The 25,826-nt window shown below is 41.3% G+C and overlaps 1 protein-coding gene across 5 annotated transcripts in view; it reads left to right on the top strand.

Moving 5' to 3' along the window:
- Nucleotides 1–25,826, top strand: part of LOC126190801 (ubiquitin-conjugating enzyme E2 T-like) — a 283,350-nt gene that overhangs the window by 23,503 nt on the left and 234,021 nt on the right. For 4 of the 5 annotated variants that reach the window (XM_049931356.1, XM_049931353.1, XM_049931355.1 and 1 more), the window contains exon 3: nt 9,738–9,933. In XM_049931356.1, the coding sequence (XP_049787313.1) occupies nt 9,738–9,933 (196 nt within the window). Of the gene's footprint in view, nt 1–9,737; nt 9,934–10,937; nt 11,670–25,826 lie in introns of those variants that run through there. The other variant, XM_049931357.1, reaches the window with a different exon arrangement.

Genomic DNA, 25,826 nt, shown 5'->3' on the forward strand with positions numbered 1-25,826 from the left:
GGCTACAGCACAATTGTCACCAAAGATCGATAATGTAGATCCAGGAACACATCGAACTGATATACAAGACAAAGTCAATGAATCCCAAAGATTAACCAAACAACAAGATTTATATACAATTTTAATGGAGTATGAAGTAGTGTTCTCCGATTGGCCTGGTAACATCAGCGACTATATTTGTAAATTCAAAATCAAAGATGACACTCCATTCTTCTGTAAGCCGTATCCAGTACCTACAAGTTTGAAAGAAGCAGTTAGGGGAGGAAATCAACAAGATGATTGATAACAATATAATAGAACATAGTTCCAGCATCATGAATAACCCTTTGGTCGTGATGAAAAAAAGCTACCGGGGGGGAGGTGGGGGGTACGATTAGTGTTCGACGATCGTACATTGAATAAGGATATAGAGACAGAAAGAGATAGACTGATTAATATTGATGAATTGTTATGTAAATTTGAAAAGGCAATGTTTTCTAGTATGATGGACCTGACTGCAGGATATTGGCAAATAAAATTACACCCAAAATCCAAAAAGTATAAAGTGTTTCTGTTCAATGGTAAATCATATAGTTTCAATGTACTGACATTCGGACTTAATATTTCTGTATCCGTATTTATACATGCAATGGATGAGGCATTAGGGAGAGATTTAATAATATATGTAGACAATATTCTAATAATATCAGCTACTTGGGAAGAACATTGTCTCACATTATGCAGAACTCTGAAAAAATTTAAAGAGAAAGGTATTACGGTGAAGCTTTCAAAATCGTATTTCGCTTGTCAAGAGCTTAAATTTCTAAGTCATATTGTAGGGGTACAGGGAATTAGACCAGACCCTGAATGCATCAAAGCTATTAAAGAATGTCCACACCCTAGAAATGTAAGACAGTTGAAGGGATTTGTAGGATTGGCTGGATACTATCAATGGTACATATGTGGTCTAGAGCTGAACGACACCAGAATTTTATGTTTATTAAGGAAGGGACTACTGTTGATTTGGGATCCATAGGCAAATGACGCGTTTGAAAATGTCAAAATTGCGCTTGTTGGATCACCCATATTACGTCATCTGGTTATGGGCGAACCATTTAAAATTTCAACAGATGCATCTGATTACGGTATTGCTGCAGAACTTTTCCAAGGAGAGTGGGCTCTAAATAATGTAGAACACCGAACCATAGCTTTTGCTAGCTGTAGTCTAAATAAGAATGAATTAAATTGCTTGGCTACTGGGAAAAAAAAAATGTTGCCAATTGTATGGAGTATCCGAAAATTTTAAACACTAATATGGGGGTCAGAAATCCATGTTTATACAGATCATCAAGCTCTATAATTTCTAACGAGTAGTCGATTCTTACACAATAGATTAATGCGATGGATGCTTTTCCTACAGGAACATGATATTAGAATTCAATATGTAAAAGGTTCCGATAATATTGTACCGAATGCTTTATCTAGGTTACCCATAGGAATGGAAGAATTAAAACATACGGAAAGACGTGGCGTTATTTTTGCTATTAATTTTATGTCAGTAGAATATCCGAACATTAGGGTACAACAGATGGCTCAAAGAATAACAGAAAATATCCATCATGATCCCTATTTTACAGAAACATTTCCTATGTATGTTCGGAATTCCTTACCTCCTAATCAAGTAGGAAAATGGAAAATTATAGGTCACAATTTGTTTTGGAGAGACAGCATAACACTCAACGTTGGTGCTTATGCATTACGAAGGTCATGGAAGACGCACTTGAGTGATATGTTCATACAGGATATGGACACTTCGGGATCAAAAAGTGTATAACCTATATGAGTAAGTTCTATTATTTTAAAAAGTTAGGGTATAAGATAGCATCTTTGATTAGAACTTGTGAAATCTGTAAGAAGATGAAAGAGAATAATACTCCTGTGAAATACAAAATGTATCTGATTATTCCTAAGTCATTACACGATCTCACGTCAGCAGATTTTTTGGGACCAGTTCCAAAAGGAAAGGGAGGAGTGTCATACATTTTGGTCATCATAGTGTGTTGGTCAAAATATGTTAAACTGTATCCAATCAAAAGAGCCAACACACAGACAGTTATACACTGCTTACAACAATACTTTCTAGAAGTAAGCTAAACCATAACGGTTTCTTACGGATAATGGTCTGCAATTTGTAACAAATTTAAAGAATTTCTAGCGTGGGAAGGTATTTGACAAGTGTTAATATCCAACTATAACCCATCCTCGAATCTGTGTGAACGAGTAATGAAGGAAATTGGAAAACTATGCCATACCCACTGCCATGAAAAACATACTTCATGGGCAACAAAAGTGAAGAACTTTGAACTCATCCTAAATGAATTACCACATTTATCAGCTGGATTGACACCTTTAGAAGTTGTAGGTAAACCCTTTGTCGGAGAACCTCTCATTAAATGTTTTAGTTGGCCTGAACAACCGAGTGTAAGTTATGAAGTGAACCAGGAAATAGTTTCTAAGAATTTAGTTGAAAAAGAACAACAAAGAGTGAGTAAGCATAATGAGAAGGCTGTAGAACCTCATGACCTAATTCTAGTAAAACAACATCTTCAAAGCTCTGCCCTAAAGAAAGAAAGACACACAACTTTTTCCAAAAATATGAAGGACCATACTGGGTACAAACACTAATCCACCCTTAAGACGTTATTTTTAGTAGATCCTATAACTGGATCAGATAAAGGGAAGTACAGTGTAAAAGATGTAAAATTGTATATCCCCCAGGAATGTTAACGTTCTGAGTTAATGGGTGGAGTGACGACCGTCGGATCCAGAGTTGTTTTCGGTGTTTCTTCCATAATAGTTTTCCTGCACTGAATTTCCTTCAAATCTTAAACTATTCTATCATCCCACACTCAGAGATACTATGAAAAAAAGCAAGTACCAACTAGGATTTGTGATTACATCATCCACAGTTGTTCATGGTGGGGGATTTCCTTATTCCATTCAGTTGGACTACTAACAACCTTTGACTCCCTATATAATCTTTCATGGAACTAAAGGAGCTTCTGCATACATGCTTCTGGTACTATTCTTATGTGCCCTGCAAGAGCACGCATGAGGTAGAGATTTGCACAGTGCATTCGCACCCTTCAGTCCCGACTTTGCTCGGCTGCAGCATGAGGTGGAAATTTGCACACATGTTGTCTCCGATCCCCGTCATTTGGCCCAGCTCTGGGGCAAGATATACTAAGTCCGCTTGATCATCTCTTCTCTCCCTTGGTTTCGATCGGCACGGTCTGCATGTATATTTAGGTCATTTTTTTGCTTGAAATGGTCGTTGTATGTAATCTCCTCACCAGTGTCTTTGCAAACCTGTGTGTAGAGGTCTTGGTGAAATCAATGTCATCAATTCTATATGTTCTCTTGATATAAGGTGTCATTACATTGACTCCAACACTGATTTTCTTGAAAGTTGCCTGGTAATCCCTTTGTCACATATTTCTGTGTAAATATAGAGAATGTGTCCTGGTGCATAACTTTCAAAATAATTTCTGAATTCATGAGAATACTATTCTCATACTGATTGTAATATAATCGGGCCAAAGTTCCAATTTATACTTCTTGATGCATATTTTCTTTAGTGAACTGAAGGAAATATTAAGTTAGCAAAAGATATAATATTTGGTGACTAATTAAACAACTGATTATATAGATTTTCTACTTTTTACAGAATATTTTATACTTTTTATGAGATGAGATGTAGATTGTAGGGTTTGTATTTGTTTTGAAAGGAGTGGTTTTGTGGATAAAAGCATGGTTTACGAGAACACACAAATCATGATTACACACACACACACACACACACACACACACACACACACACACACACACCATACCTTTCAGACAATCCTCGCAAACAAGTGTGCCTGATTCTTCATCATTTGCTGTTTCCATAGGGTTGCTAAGATTTTCTTCGGGGGCCTCAAGGGTGAAGGTTGGAGTGTCTGTTCTGTAGGAGATAATTTAACACCAAACCTCCTCCGACTTCTCAACTCAAGTACCTGCGAGGTAGGGAATCTGAGGAAGGGGGGTGGGAAGGGTTTCCTGTCTTTCTCTTCGTTGATCTTAGCAACCATTTCTATTTATTTCCTTTTTTACTTCTCATTTGAGGACCTATCTATTTTTTCCCTCTTTCCATACGCACATACTTCTATCACAGAAGTCCTTCCTAGTTTCTGTGGTTTCCAATAACCAAAATCTTATCTTCAGATGAGAAGGCCAAAGAATCAGACTACACAAACACACATGTGCATACACACAAAATTACATTTAAACACAAACATTACAATTACAGATTAGAAACCTGTCGCGATGTGAGTACTGCCGGGTATTGTAGGGGAAAGAATATGTGTAAAGCGAGAGGAATTAATTGTGATAATCATTAAGGAATGTCAGTTTAATAAATACTCTAACGAATTGTAGCATAGTAGGACTTGAATTATATGTAGACATAGTATCTACTAAGAGTATGGGAGTTGGGAAGTAGAGGATGATTCTAGGGATTAAATGGAGTATCAAGAAGTATATGCGAAGTGTAGTGTTGATTTGTAGCATTTACCAGAAAATACGTAACTTTAGTATACATAGGAACGTATACTGAGGTAATGAACCATGAGGCCCACTCAGAAAAGATAAGGGGGGCATACCCAACATTTGCTAAGTATATAGGGCAGGGTACCTACATGGAGATAGGATGACTTGTGGCCTAAAAAATAGGAATTTTTTATGAAGGGGTGTACCTACCAGAATGGAAAGAGGAAGTACACTCATATGGTCAACCCACAGGCAAGGTATAGGTACTGATCCTAGCAGAAAGGGACAATATTGTGACAGAAGTCACAGATTTTATAGGAATTATTCTGGAAAATATAAATTCTATGCGCAACGAGCATTATTACATTTTATGTAAGTTAATGAGTGTCAAAAAGAACACTTTCATGTTACCCAGAGTTTGTCCAAACTACAACAGATAATGAATGAGTACATACTTAGGAAAGGTAGTGCAAAAGGTGAGAACAGAAAGTAGATTACTCGTGTGTCATGGCCACATGGAGTTTACGATTGGAAAGACAGCAGGAAAAAAAGAAAAGGACAATATAGCCTTCACAATTCCAATATGTTAAGAGCTGACTAAAACCTTGAGTGAAATGCTCCTGTTTTATTATCAAAGTAAAATGAGAAAAGAATAGCTAAATAGTAAGCAAAAGTTTATTCATGGTTATTGAAAGAAAATAAATGTATACTGTTAAAATGTGAATTGTTATTATTTGTGATATTAATGTACATAATGATTATGTATAAAATAATTCGTGTTCGATCCGGGGGGCGGGGAGGGGGGGGGGGGAGAATCATTCTAACGTTTTTGACAACAAGAATGTGTGAAGTTGTATTGCAACCTTCCTACTTCTTTTACGCGAATAGACTTACTCGGTATGCACAGCTGATCTTCTTCCCTCAATAGCCGGGTCGGTCAGTCTCCAAAAACTACTTCTCCGAAGAATGATGCTAGTTAAAGGACGATATAAGACTCTCTCTTCACTTGTGAAACAAGTAGGTTCTCGAAGAATACTTTTAGTCCACTCTCAGTATATTTAAACTTCCACAAAGAACAAAATTACCATTTCTCACATAAATATTAGACTTCTTGTAAGTCACCCGTGTCGTCTCATGTTAGATACAATTAAGATACATTTACAACAGAGTTGGTTTAACAACCACAGAAATCATAAACATGTCTTGGCTCTATCAAGTCTGTGTTAAGAGTTACTTAGAAGTCTTTCCCCACTCAACTTTTGTTTTGTCACTAGCAATAGTCCCAATTACAAAACAGCATAGAATAATACAGAAGTTCCATGGTTCTTCCGTGTGCTTTCACTGCGACTTCCATGGCTCAAAGTACTTGTCGGTGCTGTTCGACCCGTGTCTACAGTCTTCTCACGGCTAACTTCAGACCTGCACGCGCACACACACACACACACACACACACACACACACACACACACAGTGACGCGAAGTAGATAGGGTTCCTTTTTCCCACTCACATCTAAAATATGTGTTTGAGACGGTGGAAGGCCGAGTGGTTCTAGAATTTACGCAGAAATTTTCGAATCACTACAGAATGTAATGTCGCTGTTCTGTAACTGGAATGAGCCAAGAAGACATGTTGCTATCCAAAAGATCTGTCAGCTTTATGCTGTTTTTGATACTTTTTTTTACCTAAATTATTTTCGTGTACAGCCGTGTTAGTCGATGTTTTTGATGTTGTGGGCCTGGCATGCCATGTGACTTTTTCACCTTCTGCTGAGGGTTGAGGGCTGGAAGAGAGCTTCGAACTATTCAAGATACTGAATGATGTAAACATCTTTCAGTTACTCCTCTGTGTTACACCTTCATTATATAGAAACATTTTCCACAGTGAATGTACAAACATCTTATTATTACTTAGATCAGAACATTGTCTCTGAACAGGCTCTTAGAACAGAACAGAACAGAATGGACTGGACTGATGTTTCTCTTAAACTTATTTCAATAGTTTGTGGATGGTTTCATTGTCAGCAGCATCTGTTGTTCTGTGCCTTCCATATCAGCGTCAAGTCTTGGTGCCAAAGTATAGACACCACCACAGCTAGTGAGGATGCTCGATCTCCATCACGGTTTACTGAAGTCCTGTGTTCACACTTCTCCCATCATATCTGCACGTATATCAAATCAAAGGACTCACAGTTGGAACTTCTCTAGTGAGATACTATTTAAACAATGTTTTTACACGAACATCTTTCATCTGCTGGAGAGGAAGAAGTGTAACATGTTATCCTGACTAAATGCCTCACAACAGTGGAGAGCTGTACCTAATTCAGAGGACAAGATTTGTTCAAGAGTTTGAACTCCAATATTGTCAGCATTGTAAAATCTTCCTATATTAATTAATTAATTAATTAATTAATTAAACAAGCTGGGTAGAAATGACAGATTGAAATCATTGGCAACTAAATTCAAAGATTACTTACTTGTAGTTACAACAAGCATTACCTCCATTTATAAAAATCCAAATACGGATGAAGTAGGTTAACTTCATGACAGATGGAATGCCCATAATTAGAAGCTAGTTCTTTTAAGAAATACAACCCCTGTTCTACACACACACACACACACACACACACACACACAAATATATGTGGACCTTGCTGTGGTGGAGTGGCTCGCATGCTTCCATAGTACAGGTAGCCACACTACGCATGTAAGTCAACATCATATCTCTGTCTGAGAAGTCAGTCTAACATATGATCCCCAAAAAGGGGCAACTTTCTGAGAGAGTAACTTATTTAACTTTGTAACATTGGTTTGCTGTGTTTAAGCTGACAGCTGAAAGCTGGGAGAAACTACAGTCATTATAATGCCCAAGGACATGCAGCTCTACCATGTGATTTAATGATGATGGCATCTTCGTGGGTTAAGTCCACCATTTGGATTTGCAGTGAGAAATAACTCGGGAGGATGTTGTCAGAGAAAAACAGTTGTGGTGTTCTGTGGACTGGAATGTGGAATCTTAGAACCCTTAAACATGTAGTTAGAGAAATGAATGGGTAAAGTGAGAATTATTGAAGGATGATGTAACACTGTCACAGTAGAGAGGGTAATGGATATTCGAACTATTGGTTTCTTCTCCGTCAGTTACAAGCTTTAATGAAAATGCATAATAATGTGACAAGTGGGTAGGTTTAAATGCTAAGCATAATAAAGATCATAAAATGTTAGGATGCCATCTGATTTTGTTTTATTTCGTTAATCACATAATTAGTAAAATGATTTCTGGAGCCAGTCTACTGTTAGTTCCAAAGCACAGCAAAGTCACAACAGTACTTCACATGATCATAGAATCAGCTTAAAATTGCACAAATATGTTTTCCAAGGCAAATTTAACAATTAATTCCCTCTTTAAGCACCCATTAAAATCAAAGGCGAATGTTGTGCCACAGGGCAGTCAAATTTGTTCGTGGCCGCAGTTTGGTGGTGCCCATTCATCCTGGTTGACAGCTGGTCGATAGTCATACCAATACAAAGCTGTGCAAGGATTGCAGCAGAGCTGGTATATGACATGCCTGCACTTGAAAATAGCCTGAACTCTGATGGAGTAGGATAAGCCTGTGACAGGACTGGAATAGGGAGTGCTGGATGGGTAGATTGGCGAATGTTGCACATGGGTCTTCCACAGGGCTATGATCCCTGTAGCAAGGGTTTGGAATTGGGATTGGCATAGGGCAGGACTAGGATTTTGTGGAGGATGGACAGTTGACAGAAAACCACTTTAGGAGTCATGAGAATGGTCTCGGGTAGGATGTCCCTCATTCCAGGGCACTCTGATAGGTAATCACAGCCCTGGTGAAGGATGTGGTTCAGTTGTTCCAGTCCGGGTGGTATTGGGTGAAAAAGGAGGCAATACTATACTCTGATTAAAATTACTTTGTAATTGACAGATTGCAGTGGCAGGGGGGGCAATGTTCCTGGCATGCAGCCAGACACGCTTCACAAGGCACCTATAGAACAGACAACATAGTGAGCACGTGGTGTGTGACAAAGAACTATGATTGGTGGGCAGCTGTCCCCTACCACTCACTTGCTGAAACATCAGTCACAAACTAATTTTAATTGCAGTATAACACAAAAAATATACCTGAAAATAACACTTTTAAGCAGCATTCAAATGTCATAAATGTTACAATAATGTTAATTACAAACATGCTTTCTCATTTAAAGATGATGAGGATACAGAACACTCCACACCTCTAACACTTATGGAAAAACCCTGAATTAAATTAAACAAAAATTCTGTACCCTCAAAAACTGAAGATTAAGAAAATCACAGAAAACTTTAAGAAAGTCACAAAATGATGAAAGGAAGTCAAGAGTTCCTTGGATGACGTAAGATACTGTAGCTGTGCAAAGATGTCTTTCAATGTACCATTAATATCACAGGAAAGCAAATACTACCACAAGGAAATGAGAGAAGATCTCTAAAAGCAGAAAAACAATAACAATACAAAGAAAGGTGTGAATGGGGAAAAAACTATTTGCAGAACACACATGAAGAACATTCGTGAACGGAAGGGGTCTGCAAAAGAATGAACAGTGTAATTAAGCCAACCACAGGAAAAAACAGTCTTCTAAGACAGACAGATGGTCTGAGCATGAAAAAATTGTCCCCCATCACAAAAGAACAATTACTGAAGTAGAACAATTGCCAAATGGTGAAAGAATTGCACATTATACTACGACAGAGCAAAAGAAGGTGTTAGAAAAGAGGTTAGATGTCCAAAGAAAAATTAAACTGAGTAAACACTATTTGAGACAGAATTGCTGTCTAGAACACTATGTAGATATAGATAACTAACAAATAAAAATTATTATTAAGTCACACTACCTTTTCATAAACAACCTTTATTTATTTGGTTTTTAAGCAAGAAGTTGTAAAAAGGTGTAGTGAGGCGAAATGAAGGGTTTAGTCCAACCCACTGCCATGCTACAAATTGCATTTTAAATGCTCTGTTGGGTATCTGAAGAGTAACTTGGAGTGGGGGGGGGTGGTGATAATTAGATACTACTATGCAATATATTATCATATGATTTTCACTTTTTTATAGTTTAGTTTTGTTAGTATCTCATATAAAATTCAACTTTGTGGCTGAATACATTTTCAATTTCAGATATCCATTTGAACCACCCCAAGTGAAGTTCCTAACACCCATTTATCATCCAAATATTGATTCTGGTGGTCGAATATGTCTGGACCTGTTGAAAGTTGGGAAATGGAAAGCTACCATTACATTATCATACCTTCTGATGAGCATACGACTTCTATTGGCTGAGCCAAATCCTAGTGACCCTCTTGTGGCAGAAATTGTAAGTGCTTGCTTTGATTAATTTCTTATTGATTTATCTTTGCTTAGTTATTAAATGAACCCTCGTACTACCAAGATTTTATTCTCTCTGAGTACTACCGGCATCATATAGATACAAAGTAATTTACACTGGATGTATAGGCAGTTTTTTTTAATGAACTAATGTGAAAACATACATTACTGTTGTTCAGAGTAACAGTAATAATCATCAGGGCCACTGGGAGCCAGGACTGGGCCCGGGGCAAGACGAGTGTGTGAGCTGCATCTCCAAATATAACGACCCCAATGTTGTTGGTATTTTAAAGAAGGTTTGACAAAATTTAAACATATTACAATTTGGGGAATATTGGAGAGAGACAACAAATGCTCATGGGGATGAAATATAATAGAGCGTCTTGTTAAATACTAAGCAGATCTTCACAAATGCATTCTGCCCATGTATGACAGTGCACTGGATCAATATGTCCCAAAAACCGCATGCAAAAAGTTGATTTTTCAGATCTAAGATTCTATTGATCGCAGAGCTAAGGGATCAGCTGTTTTGGATAACCCTCGGTCTACGAACCATTTGTTTATCTATCGAAAGAATTGATATACTGTAGCTCTCCTACAGTACAGGGTCAAAATTTAAATATTGTTCACTTTCTCCAGACGAGGCAAATTGACCAAACCGCTTGTCTCTTTTGCATTAGGAGAGGTCTAGGGTAGACCTTAGGTGGCTTATAAAATAACTGTTTGTTAATGGGCAGTTCCAGAGAAAACCCTGAAAAACCACAATTTTTGAGTACTAAAAGTACCAGTTGTGGGGATGACCACATCTATAATTTCTCTTCATAACAGACTGTCAAAAATTTTGCCATGTGTTCTTAAAATGATATTCTTGGGAAATTTCAAAACATTTTTCAGTATCATTTGTTGCTGATAATATGTGCTAATGTTCTAACGCTTTAGATGACAAGAAGCAATGAGGAGCTGGTTTGCAAACTTCCCACCTCTCTCCCACAGGTTGACTTACTTGGTATGCACAGCCGATCTTCGTCTCTGGAAAGATGGTCACGTCGATTCCAAAAACTTCTTCTCTGAAGAATAATGCTGGTTAAGGGAAATTATCAGATTCTATCTCTACTCTAGAAATAATTTGTTACTCAAAGAATGCTTTTAGTTCAGTCATGGTATATTTTAACTTCCACAAACAACAAGTTCACCATTTCTCATATAAATATTCAAACTCGTGCAAGTCAACCAAGTCGTCAAACATCATACTCTATTAAGATACATTTATAACAGGGTTGGTTTAATAACCACCAGAAAATATGAACATGTCTTGCTTCTAGCAAGTCCAATACATGCATTACTTTAAAGTATAATCACATTTATTCATTTGTCCTTAACAATCATCACTGTCACTAAACCAGCAAAGAGTAGCACAGGCTCTTCTCTACACATACACTGAAACTCTTATGTTTCGTACAGCAGGTACTTGTCGGCTGCCGCGTCCACGTTTTGTTCGTGACTGTTTCTAGACCTACACACACAAACATGCAATGCACAGTAGGTCGGATTCGTCCCCCTCACACTTCTATTTAAAATATAGTGTGTTCGAGATTGAGGAAGGCCAAGTGGTTCTAGAATTTACGCGGAAATTCTCGAAGCACACACATTTCCCCCTCTCAGATTGAACACGTGATATTTTATATATCATCATTATGTACATTTATATCACATATAATAATAATAATAATTCATATTTCAACAGTATACCGTGTTCTTTTAATAACCGTGAATACCCTTATTCTTATTATTTAGCTATTCCCCCCCCCCCCCCCCCCCCCCCCCCCCCCCGCATTTTTTTTTTTTTTTTTCCCATTTTACTTTAATTATAAAACGTGAATATGTCAATTAATGTTGGCCTTAGCTCTTCCAATATCTAAAAAATCGTGAGGATCGTTGCCCACTCCCTCTTTGTCCAATTGTAAATTCCAGTTGTTCATGACACTTGAGTACTTTATTCTGATTCCTTGTACTATTTTTTCCTTGGTACATTTTAGTAGAGGTCAGGCCGTGCTATTTTTTTGTTACAGAAGAACACTTTTCTGTGAAATCTGGGTAAAAAACTTAAATTAGAAATGGAAAACTAGGGCACAACATATATTCTGCAAACTGTTACAAGCAACAGGAATGCATTTATGCATTTAAATAGTAGTATTATGTTTATACATTTTCAATATTAATTATTTTACTGAGCGTTACCGAAGGACAAGAAAAAGCACAGCTTTCTTGATACTTGAATATAAGATTAATTCCTGCTCTGATGTTTATGTTTCACTTAGCAAATTTTTTAATTGGTTAACTGCATATGTTTAGTATATAAATAAGGGCATAATGGATTTTTTTAGCTCTTAGATTAAATGCTGCATCCAAGAAAGTGAGTAGCTGCAGTGTTACGGAAGGACGTTTTTTCCCAGCTATACAAATTTGACTTAACACAAAATATATTGTTATTTATTGAATTGTATAGCAATAAATGCTATCATACAAGTTACATATTGATTTATTACTGGAATTAAATTTGTGTAGCATAGGAAAGTGAAATTATTGTTAGTAAAATATAGACTTTGTACATACATAATTTAAAACGCTGTTCTGAGAAAGTACCCTTTACGTTTAATAAAGTAACTCTGGAAAATTGTTTATAAACTTCAAAATAATTGAAAAATTATATACTTAGGCATAACTACTTGCTTAAGAAGGCATGAGTAATGTTGCTGAGATATTTCTTTTTTTGTATTTTTAAGAAAGTACCAGGAAAAAAAACTTTAATTTAGTTATTGTTCATAAACATCAACAGGATCTGAAAATTTATAAGCAAGTCTTTCAGAACTACCATTAATATGTGATTCACTTAATCCAGAAATAATGTCAGCAGGAGAAACATTAAAGACATCATTCTGAACAGTTTTAAATGTCTTTTTAATATTGTCTGTTGACTTCATTCCCATCACTTCATAAATGTCTTTATCAGCATGAAACTTCTGAATAATGCATGCATGCCTCTTTACAACAGCTGTATCACTAAACACTTGGCAAAGTACAAATGACCCATTAGACAAGACTGAATCATTTGTTAACTTGCTTTGAACTACTTGGTTCTGCTGCTGCTTGAAATCATTTGCTCTCTGAATAAGTTTGTAGGTGCTTCCACTGCTATGCTACCCAGAAAAAACAGAATTTTCCAAAAGTGTGACGTGTTTTTTATCAGAAGAGGGTTGTGCAAAATGATATTTTCGAAGGCCACTTATAGGCAAACAGTTATTTGATCGGCTTTCCAACATTTTCTTTATTGCTTCAGTTCTTGACTCTGGAATGTAAATCACAATAATACTTTTGGCAAGATTTTTTGCAGCTGTTGCAAATTCTTCTGCATTATTTACTACTATTTTTTTCTGGAGTATGGAACGAAAAATGACACTCTTCAGTTCTCCTCCGATGCCATCATGTGGGCCCTTCCCATTAGCTGTTTCGAAGTAACTTCGATCCGCTGTTACACCAAAATCTTCATGAAAAAGAAGATAACAAACAGAGAACCGGCTTTTGAATTGACTTGCAGCTCCATCACTAAAGTAATGGACTTGGGAAATTGTAAACCCAACTTTTGTTTTCAGATGTGCTAAAATTGCCTGATTGAAAGCATGGGCACTGTCCTTACTATGTTCTAAAGAATCAGATACAACACAGTAGTTTATATGCTTCAGTTCAGGACACTTGTAATACACAATGGCTGTAAAAATAGACACACTGTGTGAACACCAGTGAGCCTGCATGATCTCAGAGTGATGTTTTATTGGAAAGTTTTCTGAGAAATCCTCTAGTACAACAATGTCTGTTTCGGGAAGGACACGTTTTAACGTGCGCAACTCTGAGTGCTGCCTACGTGCATTGTAGACATGCCTGGGCAAAGTCTGTAATTGTAAATAAAGTTGTACCTTTGTTTCTGACAACTTTGTTTGCATTTCTTGTTTCTTTTTACGACCTTCTTCTAGACACCATTTATAAAAAGTTATTCTTTCATTTAAATCTCTTCAAAATAGCTGTCAAGATTTGAAGTGCCACACTCTTCACAATTCCTGTCTATACAGCTGATATTGGTGGAATCACAAACTGTTTTCATTTCTGCTGTTCCTGGATCATTCATTTTTCGTTTTCTGCATTCCTCAGCACGCTCGACACCAGGTTTGGCCATCACACCTGCACATATATTCAAGAAACTTGTTAAGTTTATAAGTGAACCAAAGAAGCAATTGAATTTACATTACATTTCCAAAAATTTCATAGTAAGCCATTGATGTACATTACATTTTATTTGCAAGCTCAAAGAGTGAACATATGCTCAGCTCAAAGGAGATATGCCATATTTGTTTAGAGTCTAAATTAAAAATTACAAAGCCAAACAACTGAGAGATTATTTTTACATGTTTTTAAAAGTGTTGCATATAACAATGTCACCTAGTCTTTGCAGAGTAGGCTACGATATTCCTTCACTGTTAATAATTATCAAAATATTTGGAAGTTGTCAGATAAATACTAACAATATTAACAAGATGCCTCAGCACGTAAATATTTGATACACTTATTATATAGCATGTGGAATTATAGCCTACATTCTTCACTCAGGCTTTTGAAGTAATCAGGCTTATTTGAAAAAATGTTTCAGGCTTATGCATAAATGAACTAACTTTGTTTACATTAAACTAATACTTACTTTCAAATTGTTTATAACCTTTATAACCAGCAAATTTACACTTCCAGCATGAACAGCCACTTGAAACATATACAACAATGGAGAAAGAGAACAGAAACTGGAGGGAAAACATCTGACAGAATTGTTTCATTGGCTAGCTAGGTAAAGACATGCTGTGAGTGGCTGGTTTCATTTTTAGAGGGAAACTCAAATAGACAAATATAACAAATGTCCTTCCATAACAAAAAATGTCCTTCCGTAAAAAGTTTTACAAAACAAATATTTATTAAATAGTCGTGTTTCATGTGGATTTATGGTACTGAAGACATCATAATACTCTTATATTACGAAGTCGTGGAAAAGAAAATTTTATATTAACTGTTCATTATATTTTATATTGAAATTATGTCAACAATTTGTTACGGAAGGACATTTGCAATTTTGGGGGAAATTTTATGTCGTTGATAAACATACCAAATTCCTTCTTTTAATAACAATGTATTCCAGTTAGGCTAACTTAAGTGCCCACATAGATTTTGTCACAGGATCATCAATGTGTGTGATACAAATAATGAAAATGAAATGTCCTTCCATAACAGAAAATATTTTATTTTTTCTAATGTGTGAGAAAAAAAAAATCACACGAATGATTTTTTAAAAAGGGAAAGGACTATAGCATAATTTTCTGAACAAAATAGCACAAAGTTTTATGGTGATTAAAAGGTTTTTGAATTTCAGTACTTGTGGCATACAATATCATGGCCTGACCCTATCATTAATTTATTTATAGTAGTTTGTAGTCTGGAGGAACTCTGGGCAACTGAAGTGTACTTTTCGACCCTTGTAAACTCACATAAAACATAATAAAGCTAGGAGTATATTGGATTCAAACTTACCAGAATAATCCCTATTAAATGTGTGACTTCTGTCACGATACTGTCCTTTTCCCCTTGGATCAGTACCCATACCTTACATGTGGTTTGACCCTATGAGTGCGCTTCCTCCTTCCGTTCTAGTAGGTACGCCCCTTTATAAAACACCCCTATTCATCAGGCCACCGGTTGTCTTGTCCTGCCCTATATCCTTAGCAAATGCCGGGTACGTCCCCCGTATCCTTTAGGAGTAGGCCTCATGATTAATTGCCCTAGTATACATCTTTATGTACGGTATAATGAAATATTTCTTGGTAAAATTAAACTCTTATTTTTACACTTCACTCTCACTTCTTAGTACCTCCTCTAATATCCTAGAGCCCTCTTCCACTTCTCAACTTCTATAATCTTTGTAGATACTATGTCTACACATATTATTCAACTCATGGTAGATACTACGTCTACACATAATGATCAAGCCCCGCTACTCCATGACTCGTCACTTCATCAGTGTGTTTAATACCTTGACTTTTCTTAAATGATTATCACTATTAACTCCAGCCTTGCTTATCACTGTTTTACAATTATTCCACACGCTCTCCTTCTCCTGTCTCCTCTCGCGAGTTGATTGCTACCATTATATAAAACACACACACACACACACACACACACACTCTTTTATTATACTTGTATGTATGTATATACAAGATAAGACCGAAAGGAAAAAGGAATGATGTAGAACTAAAAAAACAATGTGTGCATCTTTCCAGATGTACACATATCGTTTTCCCCTACAGCCCTTGGCTGTTCTTACAGCCTTTTAATCTGTAACTTCATTGTTTGTGTATTCATACTTCTTTGAATGTATGCTGATGTGTTTTCGTGTAGTCTGATTATTTGGCCTTCTTATCTGAAGATAAGTTGTAGGTTATTGGCAACCATGGAAACTAGGAAGGACTTCTGCAATAGAAGTAGATGAATATGGAAAGAGGGAAAAATAGATAGGTCCTCAAGCGGGAAGTAAGAAAGGAAAAAAGGTAGACATGGTTGCTAAGATCGAAGAAGAGAAAGAAGACAGCCCCAAAGACAGGAAACGCTTCACACCCTCCTGCCCCAGGATCCCTACCTCTCCGGTACTTGAGTGAGAAGCCGGAGAATGTATGGTGTTAAATCGTCTCCTACAGAATGGACATTCCCACCTTCACCCTTGAGGTGCCCCAAAGAAAATCTTAGCAACCCTATGGAAATAGTAAATGGTGAAGAATCAGGCACACTTGTTTGCGAGGGTCGTTCAAAAGGTGTGATGTGTGTTAGTGATGATTCATGTGTTAGTGTAAATTGTGCTTTTACCTACACTACCCACCCCCTTTTGACATCAATACAAACCCCTCCCGTCTGTGTCACATCTCATAAAAGGTATAAAATATTCTATACAAAGTATAAAATTATATATTCCATTATCACAGTCATTTAATTAGTCACACAATATTATGTTTTCTTCAAATACAGTATTCCATTCAGTTTACTAAAAAAATATGTTTCAGTGACTTTAACTCGTTTATCTTACATTCAGTGTGAGAATTGTATTCTCATGATTTCAGAAATTATTTTGAAAGTTATGTGCCAGGTGTGGTTCTCCCTACTTACGTAGAACTATGTGACGAAAAAAGGATTACCAGGACAGCTTTCAAGAAACCATTTTTGGAGTCATTGTAATAATGATTCATATTAATAGAATATGCAAATTTAGTGACATTGATTTCACCCAGACTTCTGTAAAAAATAAAATCTTAACTATACATGGAGAAGTGTTAGCCACTGTTGACATTACAATCGAAACTGCAGGAGAGAATGGCTGGCTAGGCAGACTTAATCTATCTTATTTCAGGGATAATCTGCGTACCAACTGCCACCTCATGTTGCCGTCTAGTAAAGTCAGGATAAGTTGGGGGCAAGCCAGGAGGAGTCATGAAGACAGGTAGGGACACCCTTGGAATAACAGAGGACAATGCAGTCAAAATTCCCAGCAGGCTCAACCCTCTAATAACCGTGGATGACGCAGTTACATACCAGGAGCAATTTTGGGTGACGTAATAACAAATTCTCACTGGTATGGTTTTTACGAGAACCTCTAAGTGTGGGATAATAGAATAGTTTAAGAGTTTTGGGGAATTCAGCGCAGAAAAATTATTACAGAAGAAACACCGAAAACAACTCGGGATCCGACGGTCATCACTCCACCCATTAACACAGAATGTTAATGTCTTTGGGAGACAGAGGACTCCGCCTGGGTCCCATGGATCTGGTATTAACTTCACTTGAGAAAGTGCAGACCAGTACTTCTCATTAAATTTAGTTTGAAAGTCTCCCCACTGCAAAACAATCACCACAAAAAACAATCACCATTTCACTAGGTTACACAACGTTGTTCCTGGATAAGTTTGACTTCTCTCCAGAATTCATCTGTTCTCTTCCTGGTATCAGTAAATTAGGAAGAAGTCATAAGTGATGCATTCCCGGATGTTATTCTCTCTGTGACTTTCCGATCTATAATTTCCTCCACCTGCTCCTCCAAAGTATTTATATTTATAATGTAGGAGTTCACTAGTTTCTCTCTTAAATTTCTTTCCACTGTATCTACTCATGTATTCGTGCCTGTAATTTGGGATTGGATAATTGATATCAACTTCTCTTGATTATCAACGCTTTCTCTTACTGTATGTAATCTCTGCTTTACAGCATCGAACTTAACGATACATACATTTTCAAATAATTCCAATTTTTCATTGATTTCGGTTTCTACCTTATTTCTTTTTTCCTCAATATCAAATTCTAACCTTGTTGCTAAATCTTGGATTTGGTCATTCAGTTTCTGACTAAAGCCAGTGAATAGTTGATTTACATGAAGGTTTAAAGAACTCGTTAATTCTTTCTTTATATCTAATTTCAAATTTTCAGCTTTACTATTTAGTGTGTCAAATTCAGTCTTTAGTAAACCTATGTTTGTTGCTTGACTATTCAAGGTTTCACTCTGGTCATTTAGAACTTCACTTTGAGCATTTAAACTAGAATGTACCAAACCTATTTATTTCCTTAGAGTTTCCCCCCCTGCGGGTTCGGGGGTTAGAATAGGCCCGCGGTATTCCTGCCTGTCGTAAGAGGCGACTAAAAGGAGTCTCACATGTTTTGGCCTTATGTGATGGTCCCCTCTCGGGTTTGACCTCCATCTTTCTAAATTATTCCGAAGAGCGAGCCAATTGGGGAAGGGCGCCTTACGTGGTGCATTGGATCCGTCGTGCAATTAGACGTCGTTGCCATGGTGTCCCGCTCGTTTTCGATCTTTAGGGCGGGGATACGTCCCTGGGTGCGATTACCACGCTGCCCTCTGCAGTGTTTCTTTTAACTGCGGCGACGACCTTGGACAGTTTTGCACCTAAGATCCAGCACGGTAGCCAGTCCGTTGTGGTGGGGCCGCCATGTACCCTCTTGGTTGTAGCCCCCTGACAACACAGGGATCGCTCTACTGATGCCTGCGCCGTTAACTCCCCACGTATGCCAAGGAGTAGATGCCTATCCTCCTGGGGTATCAGGACTCCCGGCAACGGCCATCCTGCCAGGTGGCCTTTGCTGTGGCTGGGTGGCGCCCGTGGGGAGGGCCCTTGGTCGGAGTAGGTGGCATCAGGGCGGATGACCCGCAATGAAGCGTGGTACATCATCTCTCGCTGGCGGCCAGCCGCCAGCAGTCTCTAAGCATTCTCGGGCTCAATTTAATGCTCAGAAGTACGATCCGAAAACGTTCCCCTCCCTGGCCACGCCGTGGGAAGAGCGTAAGTCCCAGGATGGAGGTAACAGTTATTCGCCCCGATTCTTAGTTTGCACGAGAGCTGATGGGGAGTCTTTTCTCTCCACAAAGCCTCAGTTCTTCGTCGAGCATTTAGAGGACAAGTTTGGGGAGGTGGAGGGCTTGTCTAAAATGCGCTCTGGCTCAGTACTGATACAAACGGCATCCTCCGCCCAGTCACGCAGGTTACTTGCTTGTGACAAGTTGGGGGATGTTAACGTTACTATTACTCCACATAAGAGTTTAAATATGGTCCAGGGTGTTATTTTCCATAGGGACCTCCTTTTGCAGTCTGATGACGAGCTGCGCGCCAACTTAGAACGTAGAGGTGTTCATTTCGTCCGGCGCGTTCATCGGGGTCCGAGGGACAATCAGGTTGCTACCGGTGCCTTCATCTTGGCCTTCGAGGGTGATACGTTACCGGAAAAGGTCAAGGTGATGGTCTACCGATGTGACGTCAAGCCCTATATCCCTCCCCCGATGCGGTGCTTCAAGTGCTGGAAGTTCGGCCATATGTCTTCCCGCTGCACTTCCAGCCTCACATGTCGAGATTGCGGACGCCCATCTCATCCCGATACTCCATGTGCCCCGCCTCCCATCTGCGTCAACTGCGGGGAGCACCATTCACCTTGCTCGCCAGACTGCAGAATATTCCAGAAAGAGCGCAAAATCATGGAATATAAGACCCTGGACCGACTGACTTATACTGAGGCCAAACGGAAATACGACCGATTACATCCAGTGAGAATGACAACTTCCTACGCCGCTGTTACAACACCTGTGCTAGCCCCATCAGTTTCGCGCCTTTCGGCCGGATCGACGAGTGGTACAACTCCTCCTGCCCCCTTGCCAGTGGGGGGCTCTACCCACCCGATTGCTCCTGTGCCACCTACCTCAGGAGCAACACCATCCCCCCCATCGGGGACGTCGGTCCCCGCTTCTACGCCGGAGAAGTGTCCAACTTCTTCGGCTTCTCACGCTCGCAAGGGGTCCCTTGGGTCCCTCCCTTCCCAGGTTTCCACCGGCGGGAAGGCTGACGATAGACAGTGGCGTAAGTGCCCACAATCTGCAGGTCGAAGGGCTTCCCGATCCTCCTCAGTCCCGGAGACTGAATCGGTGAAGCCCTCCCAGCCAGTTAAACCCAAGGAGCAGCGTGAGAAATCAAAGAAGAGCAGCTCTAAGCCCAAGGAACGCGCGGTGGTAGCCACCCCATCGCAACCTTCTAGCTCTGCGTCTGAGGACGCGGTGGAGATTCTGGCGTCCGCTGAGGACCTCGATCTCGCCGGTCCCTCAGACGCCGTGAATAGCAATAGCACTAGCACGGGTGCTCAATCGGAGGCAGCAGGTGACCCAGCGGCGTAATCTGCCGTCCCAGTCCCGGCACGCCTTTCTCAGCCATGGACAAAACCATCCTCCAGTGGAACTGCAGCGGTTTCTTCCACCATCTAGCTGAGCTCCGCCAACTTATCAGCCTTCACCCTTTCCTCTGCATTGCTCTGCAGGAAACTTGGTTTCCAGCAATGCGCACCCCCGCCCTCCGTGGCTATCGGGGTTATTATAAGAGCCGAGCAGCTTATGAAAGGGTGTCTGGTGGCGTCTGCATCTATGTCCTTAACTCACTTCACAGCGAGTCTGTCCCTCTCCAAACAGCTTTAGAGGCTGTCGCTGTTCGGGTGTGGACGCCACAGGCTGTTACCGTCTGCAGTCTTTACCTTCCACCGGATGGTGATGTCGCGCAGCATGTCCTGGCTGCGCTGATAGCCCAATTGCCGCCACCTTTTTTATTACTGGGCGACTTTAACGCCCATAACCCTCTGTGGGGTGGGTCAGTGGCAACAGGTCGAGGCGCCACCGTTGAGCATTTATTGTCGCAGCTCGATCTCTCGATTTTGAATGATGGTGCCTCCACACACTTCAGTGTGGCGCATGGCACCTACTCCGCCATTGACCTTTCAATCTGTAGCCCTAGCCTCTTACCATCTGTCCACTGGAGTGTGCATGACGACCTGTGTGGTAGTGACCACTTTCCGATTTTTCTGTCACTACCACAGCGTCACTCTTCTGGGCGCCCTAGCAGATGGGCTATGAATAAGGCTGACTGGGACTTGTTCTCCTCCACTGCCGCTATTGAGCCTCTCTCAACTGATGCCATTGATGTGGTGGTTACATCGGTCACCGCCGGCATCGTCACTGCCGCCGAGTCTGCCATTCCCCGTTCTTCTGGGTCCCCTCGGCGGAGGGCTGTGCCTTGGTGGTCGCCTGAGATCGCTGAAGCGATTAAGGATCGCCGGCGGGCACTCCAGCGTCACAAGCGACATCCCTCCATGGACCACCTTATCGCCTTTAAACGGCTGCGTGCGCGGGCCCGCCTCCTTATCCGCCAAGGCAAGGAGGAGTGCTGGGAGCGGTATGTGTCCACCATTGGACTCCATGTCACTCCATCGCAGGTCTGGGCCAAGATTCGACGGGTCTTCGGCTATCGGACCCCTGCCAGCGTCCCTGCGCTCTCACTGAATGGAGCAGTTTGTACTGACTCCGACGTCATTGCAAACCGCTTAGCAGAGCATTTTGCTATGAGTTCCGCTTCTGCGAATTACCCCCAGGCCTTCCGCTCCATTAAAGAGCGGATGGAACGTCGGAGCCTTTCTTTTCGCACCAACGCTTCTGAACCCTACAACGCTCCATTCAGTGAGTGGGAATTTCGGAGTGCCCTTGCCGCTTGCCCTGATACCGCTCCCGGGCCAGATCGCATCCACTGTCAGATGCTGAAACACCTTTCAGTGGACTGCAAGCGACGCCTCCTCGACCTTTACAACCGTCTCTGGGTCGAGGGTGAGTTTCCATCGCAATGGCGGGAAAGTATTGTCATCCCCATTTTGAAACCTGGAAAGAACCCTCTGGAGGTGGACAGCTACCGCCCCATTAGCCTCACCAACGTTCTTTGTAAGCTTCTCGAACGGATGGTGAGCCGGCGCTTAAATTGGGTACTGGAGTCTCGGGGCCTTCTGGCTCCGTCTCAGGGTGGGTTCCGGAAAGGCCGCTCCGCCGCCGACAATCTGGTGAGCCTGGAGTCGGCCATCCGTACTGCCTTTGCCCGCCGTCAGCACCTGGTCGCTGTCTTTTTCGACATGCGGAAGGCGTACGATACGACATGGCGTCATCACATCCTTTCTACGCTTCATGGATGGGGTCTTCGGGGCCCTCTGCCGATCTTTATCCGCAATTTCCTGTCGTATCGTACCTTCCGCGTGCAAGTCGCAGCCCCCTATAGTTCCACCCACGTCCAGGAGAACGGTGTGCCACAGGGTTCTGTTTTAAGTGTCTGTCTGTTTTTAATAGCCATTAACGGGCTCGCTGCGGCCGTGGGAAATTCTGTCTCTGCTTCCCTGTATGCTGACGACTTCTGCCTTTATTACAGCTCTACTGGCATTGCAGCTGTTGAACGTCAGCTACAGGGCGCTATCCGTACGGCGCAGTCTTGGGCTGTAGCGCATGGGTTTCAGTTTTCGGCAGCCAAGACCCGCGTTATGCATTTCTGCCGGCGCCGAACAGTCCATCCTGAGCCGCGGCTTTATCTTGCTGACGAACTCCTTGCTGTGGTGGAGACCCACAGGTTTTTGGGGGTGGTTTTCGATGCCCGGTTGACTTGGCTGCCTCATATCCGGCAGCTTAAACAGACGTGTTGGCGGCATCTCAACGCTGTGAGATGCTTGAGCCACACCCGCTGGGGCGCCGACCGCTCTACCCTGTTGCGGCTCTACCAGGCGTTAATCCAGTCCCGTCTGGATTATGGGAGCCTGGCTTATGGCTCAGCATCCCCATCTGCATTACGGGTGCTGGACCCAATTCTCCACAGCGGGATACGCCTTGCCACTGGTGCTTTCCGCACCAGCCCTGTGGACAGTGTGCTAGTGGAGGCAGGTGTACCCCCACTGCGGTTCCGGCGCCAACGTTTGCTGGCCGCTTATGCTGCCCATGTTCTAAGCTTGCCCGGGCATCCAAATTATCGTGTCCTGTTCCCGCAGTCAGTCGTCCATCTGCCAGACCGTCGGCCCCGGTCGGGTTGTCCGATCGCCGTACGCGTCAAGGAGCTTCTCTGTGGGCTTGGGTTTTTCCCTGCTCCACCTCCTTTCCGGGCGCCTCTGCGTACACCCCCGTGGTGTGTTCCTCGCCCTTGCCTTCGGCTCGACTTGGCACAGGGCTCGAAGGACTCGGTCCCTCCAGAGGCCTTCCGCCGCCGCTTTTATTCCATCCTGGCCACGTATCAGGGCTCTGGAATTGTTTACACCGACGGTTCGATGGTTGCTGGTCGTGTCGGGTATGCGCTAACTCTAGGGGACCATTCCGAACAACGGTCCTTGGCGGCTGGCTGCAGCGTTTACACTGCTGAGCTAGTCGCCATCTTTAGAGCCCTAGAGTATATCCGCTCCTGCTCAGGTGAGTCCTTCGTTATCTGTAGCGATTCCCTGAGCGGTTTACGAGCTCTCGACCAGTGTTTTCCTCGTTCTCGTCTGGTGATGGCTATCCATGAGTCCCTGCATACTCTTGCGCGTTGCGGCCGCTCTGTGGTCTTTGTGTGGACCCCCGGTCATGTCGGTATCCCGGGCAATGAACATGTTGACCGCCTGGCGAAAGAGGCCACGAATAAACCATCTCTGGATGTTGGCCTCCCAGAGGCTGATTTGCGGGCAGTCCTCCGCCGAAAAGTTTTTGCGCTTTGGGACGCTGAATGGCGCGATCGGATTACACCCAATAAACTCCGTGCCATTAAGGAGACGACGACTGTGTGGCGGTCCTCCATGCGAGCCAACCGCAGGGACTCAGTCGTCCTTTGTCGGCTCCGCATTGGCCACTCCCGGCTAACACACAGTTATTTACTGCGCCAGGAGGACCCTCCTGTATGTCGCTGCGGGGCGGCTTTGACGGTGGCCCACATTCTGTTGGCCTGCCCCCTTTTAGCTGTGGTCAGGCAGACATTTGCGCTGCCTGATACGCTCCCTGCCGTTTTATCCGATGACCCTGTTATGGCTGCCTTAGTTTTACGTTTTATTCGGGCAGGGAGTTTTTATTCTTTCCTCTGAGTGTTTCTGTTTTATTTTATTTTTTCTTTTGATTCTGGCCTTTGGCCTATGATTTTACACTGATCTTTTAATGTGTTTCTAAGTGGTTGGCTTTTCCTTTTTTATTTCTATGGTCGGCCAACCACTGTCACACTCTGTGTGGTTTTAGTTCGTTTTGTCTTGTCCTTGTCTCCGTTTCTTTTGTTCTGTATCGTCTGTGTCTATTCTGTTCCTCGTTTTTATTCTCTGTGGATGTTCTTTGTCTTTGGAAAAAGGGACCGATGACCGTAGCAGTCTGGTCCCTTTCATCCCCCAAACCAACCAACCAATCCTTAGAGTTTCATTCTGAGCATTTAATCTAGAATTTAAAGCTGCTGAATCTGCCCTCTGGGCATCTAGCTTTTCACTTAAAGTCGCAATTTGAGCATTTGGAGCTGCACTTTGTGCTTTAATTAAATTTGCTAACTCAGTCCAGTCTGGCATTTCTCTGTTGATTCTCGTAGCCATGGCTGGTTCTGAAGTTCCTCCAACTAACTGAACGTCTTCCATGGTTTTACCAATTTTAGATCTGGTAAGCATTTTAAAAAAATTCTAAGTTTAATAAATACACAAATACAGTCTGTTGAAACAGTTTCTTCAACTTTATACACAAACAATTATTGTTTTACGCTCACCCTGTAGTGCCTCGAGAATTTCGTGGTAAATTCTAGAGTACCTCGTATTAGCACAGTCTCGAACACACGTTATTTTAAAACTGTGTCTACTGCCCCACAATTGTGTGTGTGTGTGTGTGTGTGTGTGTGTGTGTGTGTGTGTGTGTGTATGACGGATGATTGGCGCGGGCAGGTAGTCACCAAGCCTGCCTAAGAAGTTACACGTCCAGCTCAAGCAATAAGCACGCTGTACTCCATGCGACATCAAACATTATTGAGTGAACATTTGAATGTTGCTGAAAGAAGAGAAGAGACAATTACTTATTCATTCATTCTCTTACTCTCTAGAGTTACGGAGAGTTGCCATATTAAACTTGAGATAATTTCTAAACTGCATTTATTGAAAATGTATGTAATAATTTCCTACGTTAAGAAGATGTAAGGGAACTTACTGAATGTCAATATTCACGTGTCAAAGGATCGAGCGAATCTCAGTGTGTATAGTTGATTTGTCCACTTAAGGTGTACAGTAGCTGTTGTGTAATCGATCGATTAACTGGTAAAGTAAATCATCATGTCAAAACCGCCAGAATGTGGCGACCAAAGTGAGCAGGACATGAAAAGGAGGAACCTTTTTGAAGAAGGCTGAGATGAGAAAAAGTTGAAGTTGCCATAGCAACATATAATGAGACGAAAAAATTGGTTTGCAAGATTTGATTAAGGAAGATTT

This window comes from Schistocerca cancellata, chromosome 6 (genome assembly GCF_023864275.1).
Source record: "Schistocerca cancellata isolate TAMUIC-IGC-003103 chromosome 6, iqSchCanc2.1, whole genome shotgun sequence".
In the NCBI taxonomy this organism is placed as follows: Eukaryota; Metazoa; Arthropoda; class Insecta; order Orthoptera; family Acrididae; genus Schistocerca; species Schistocerca cancellata.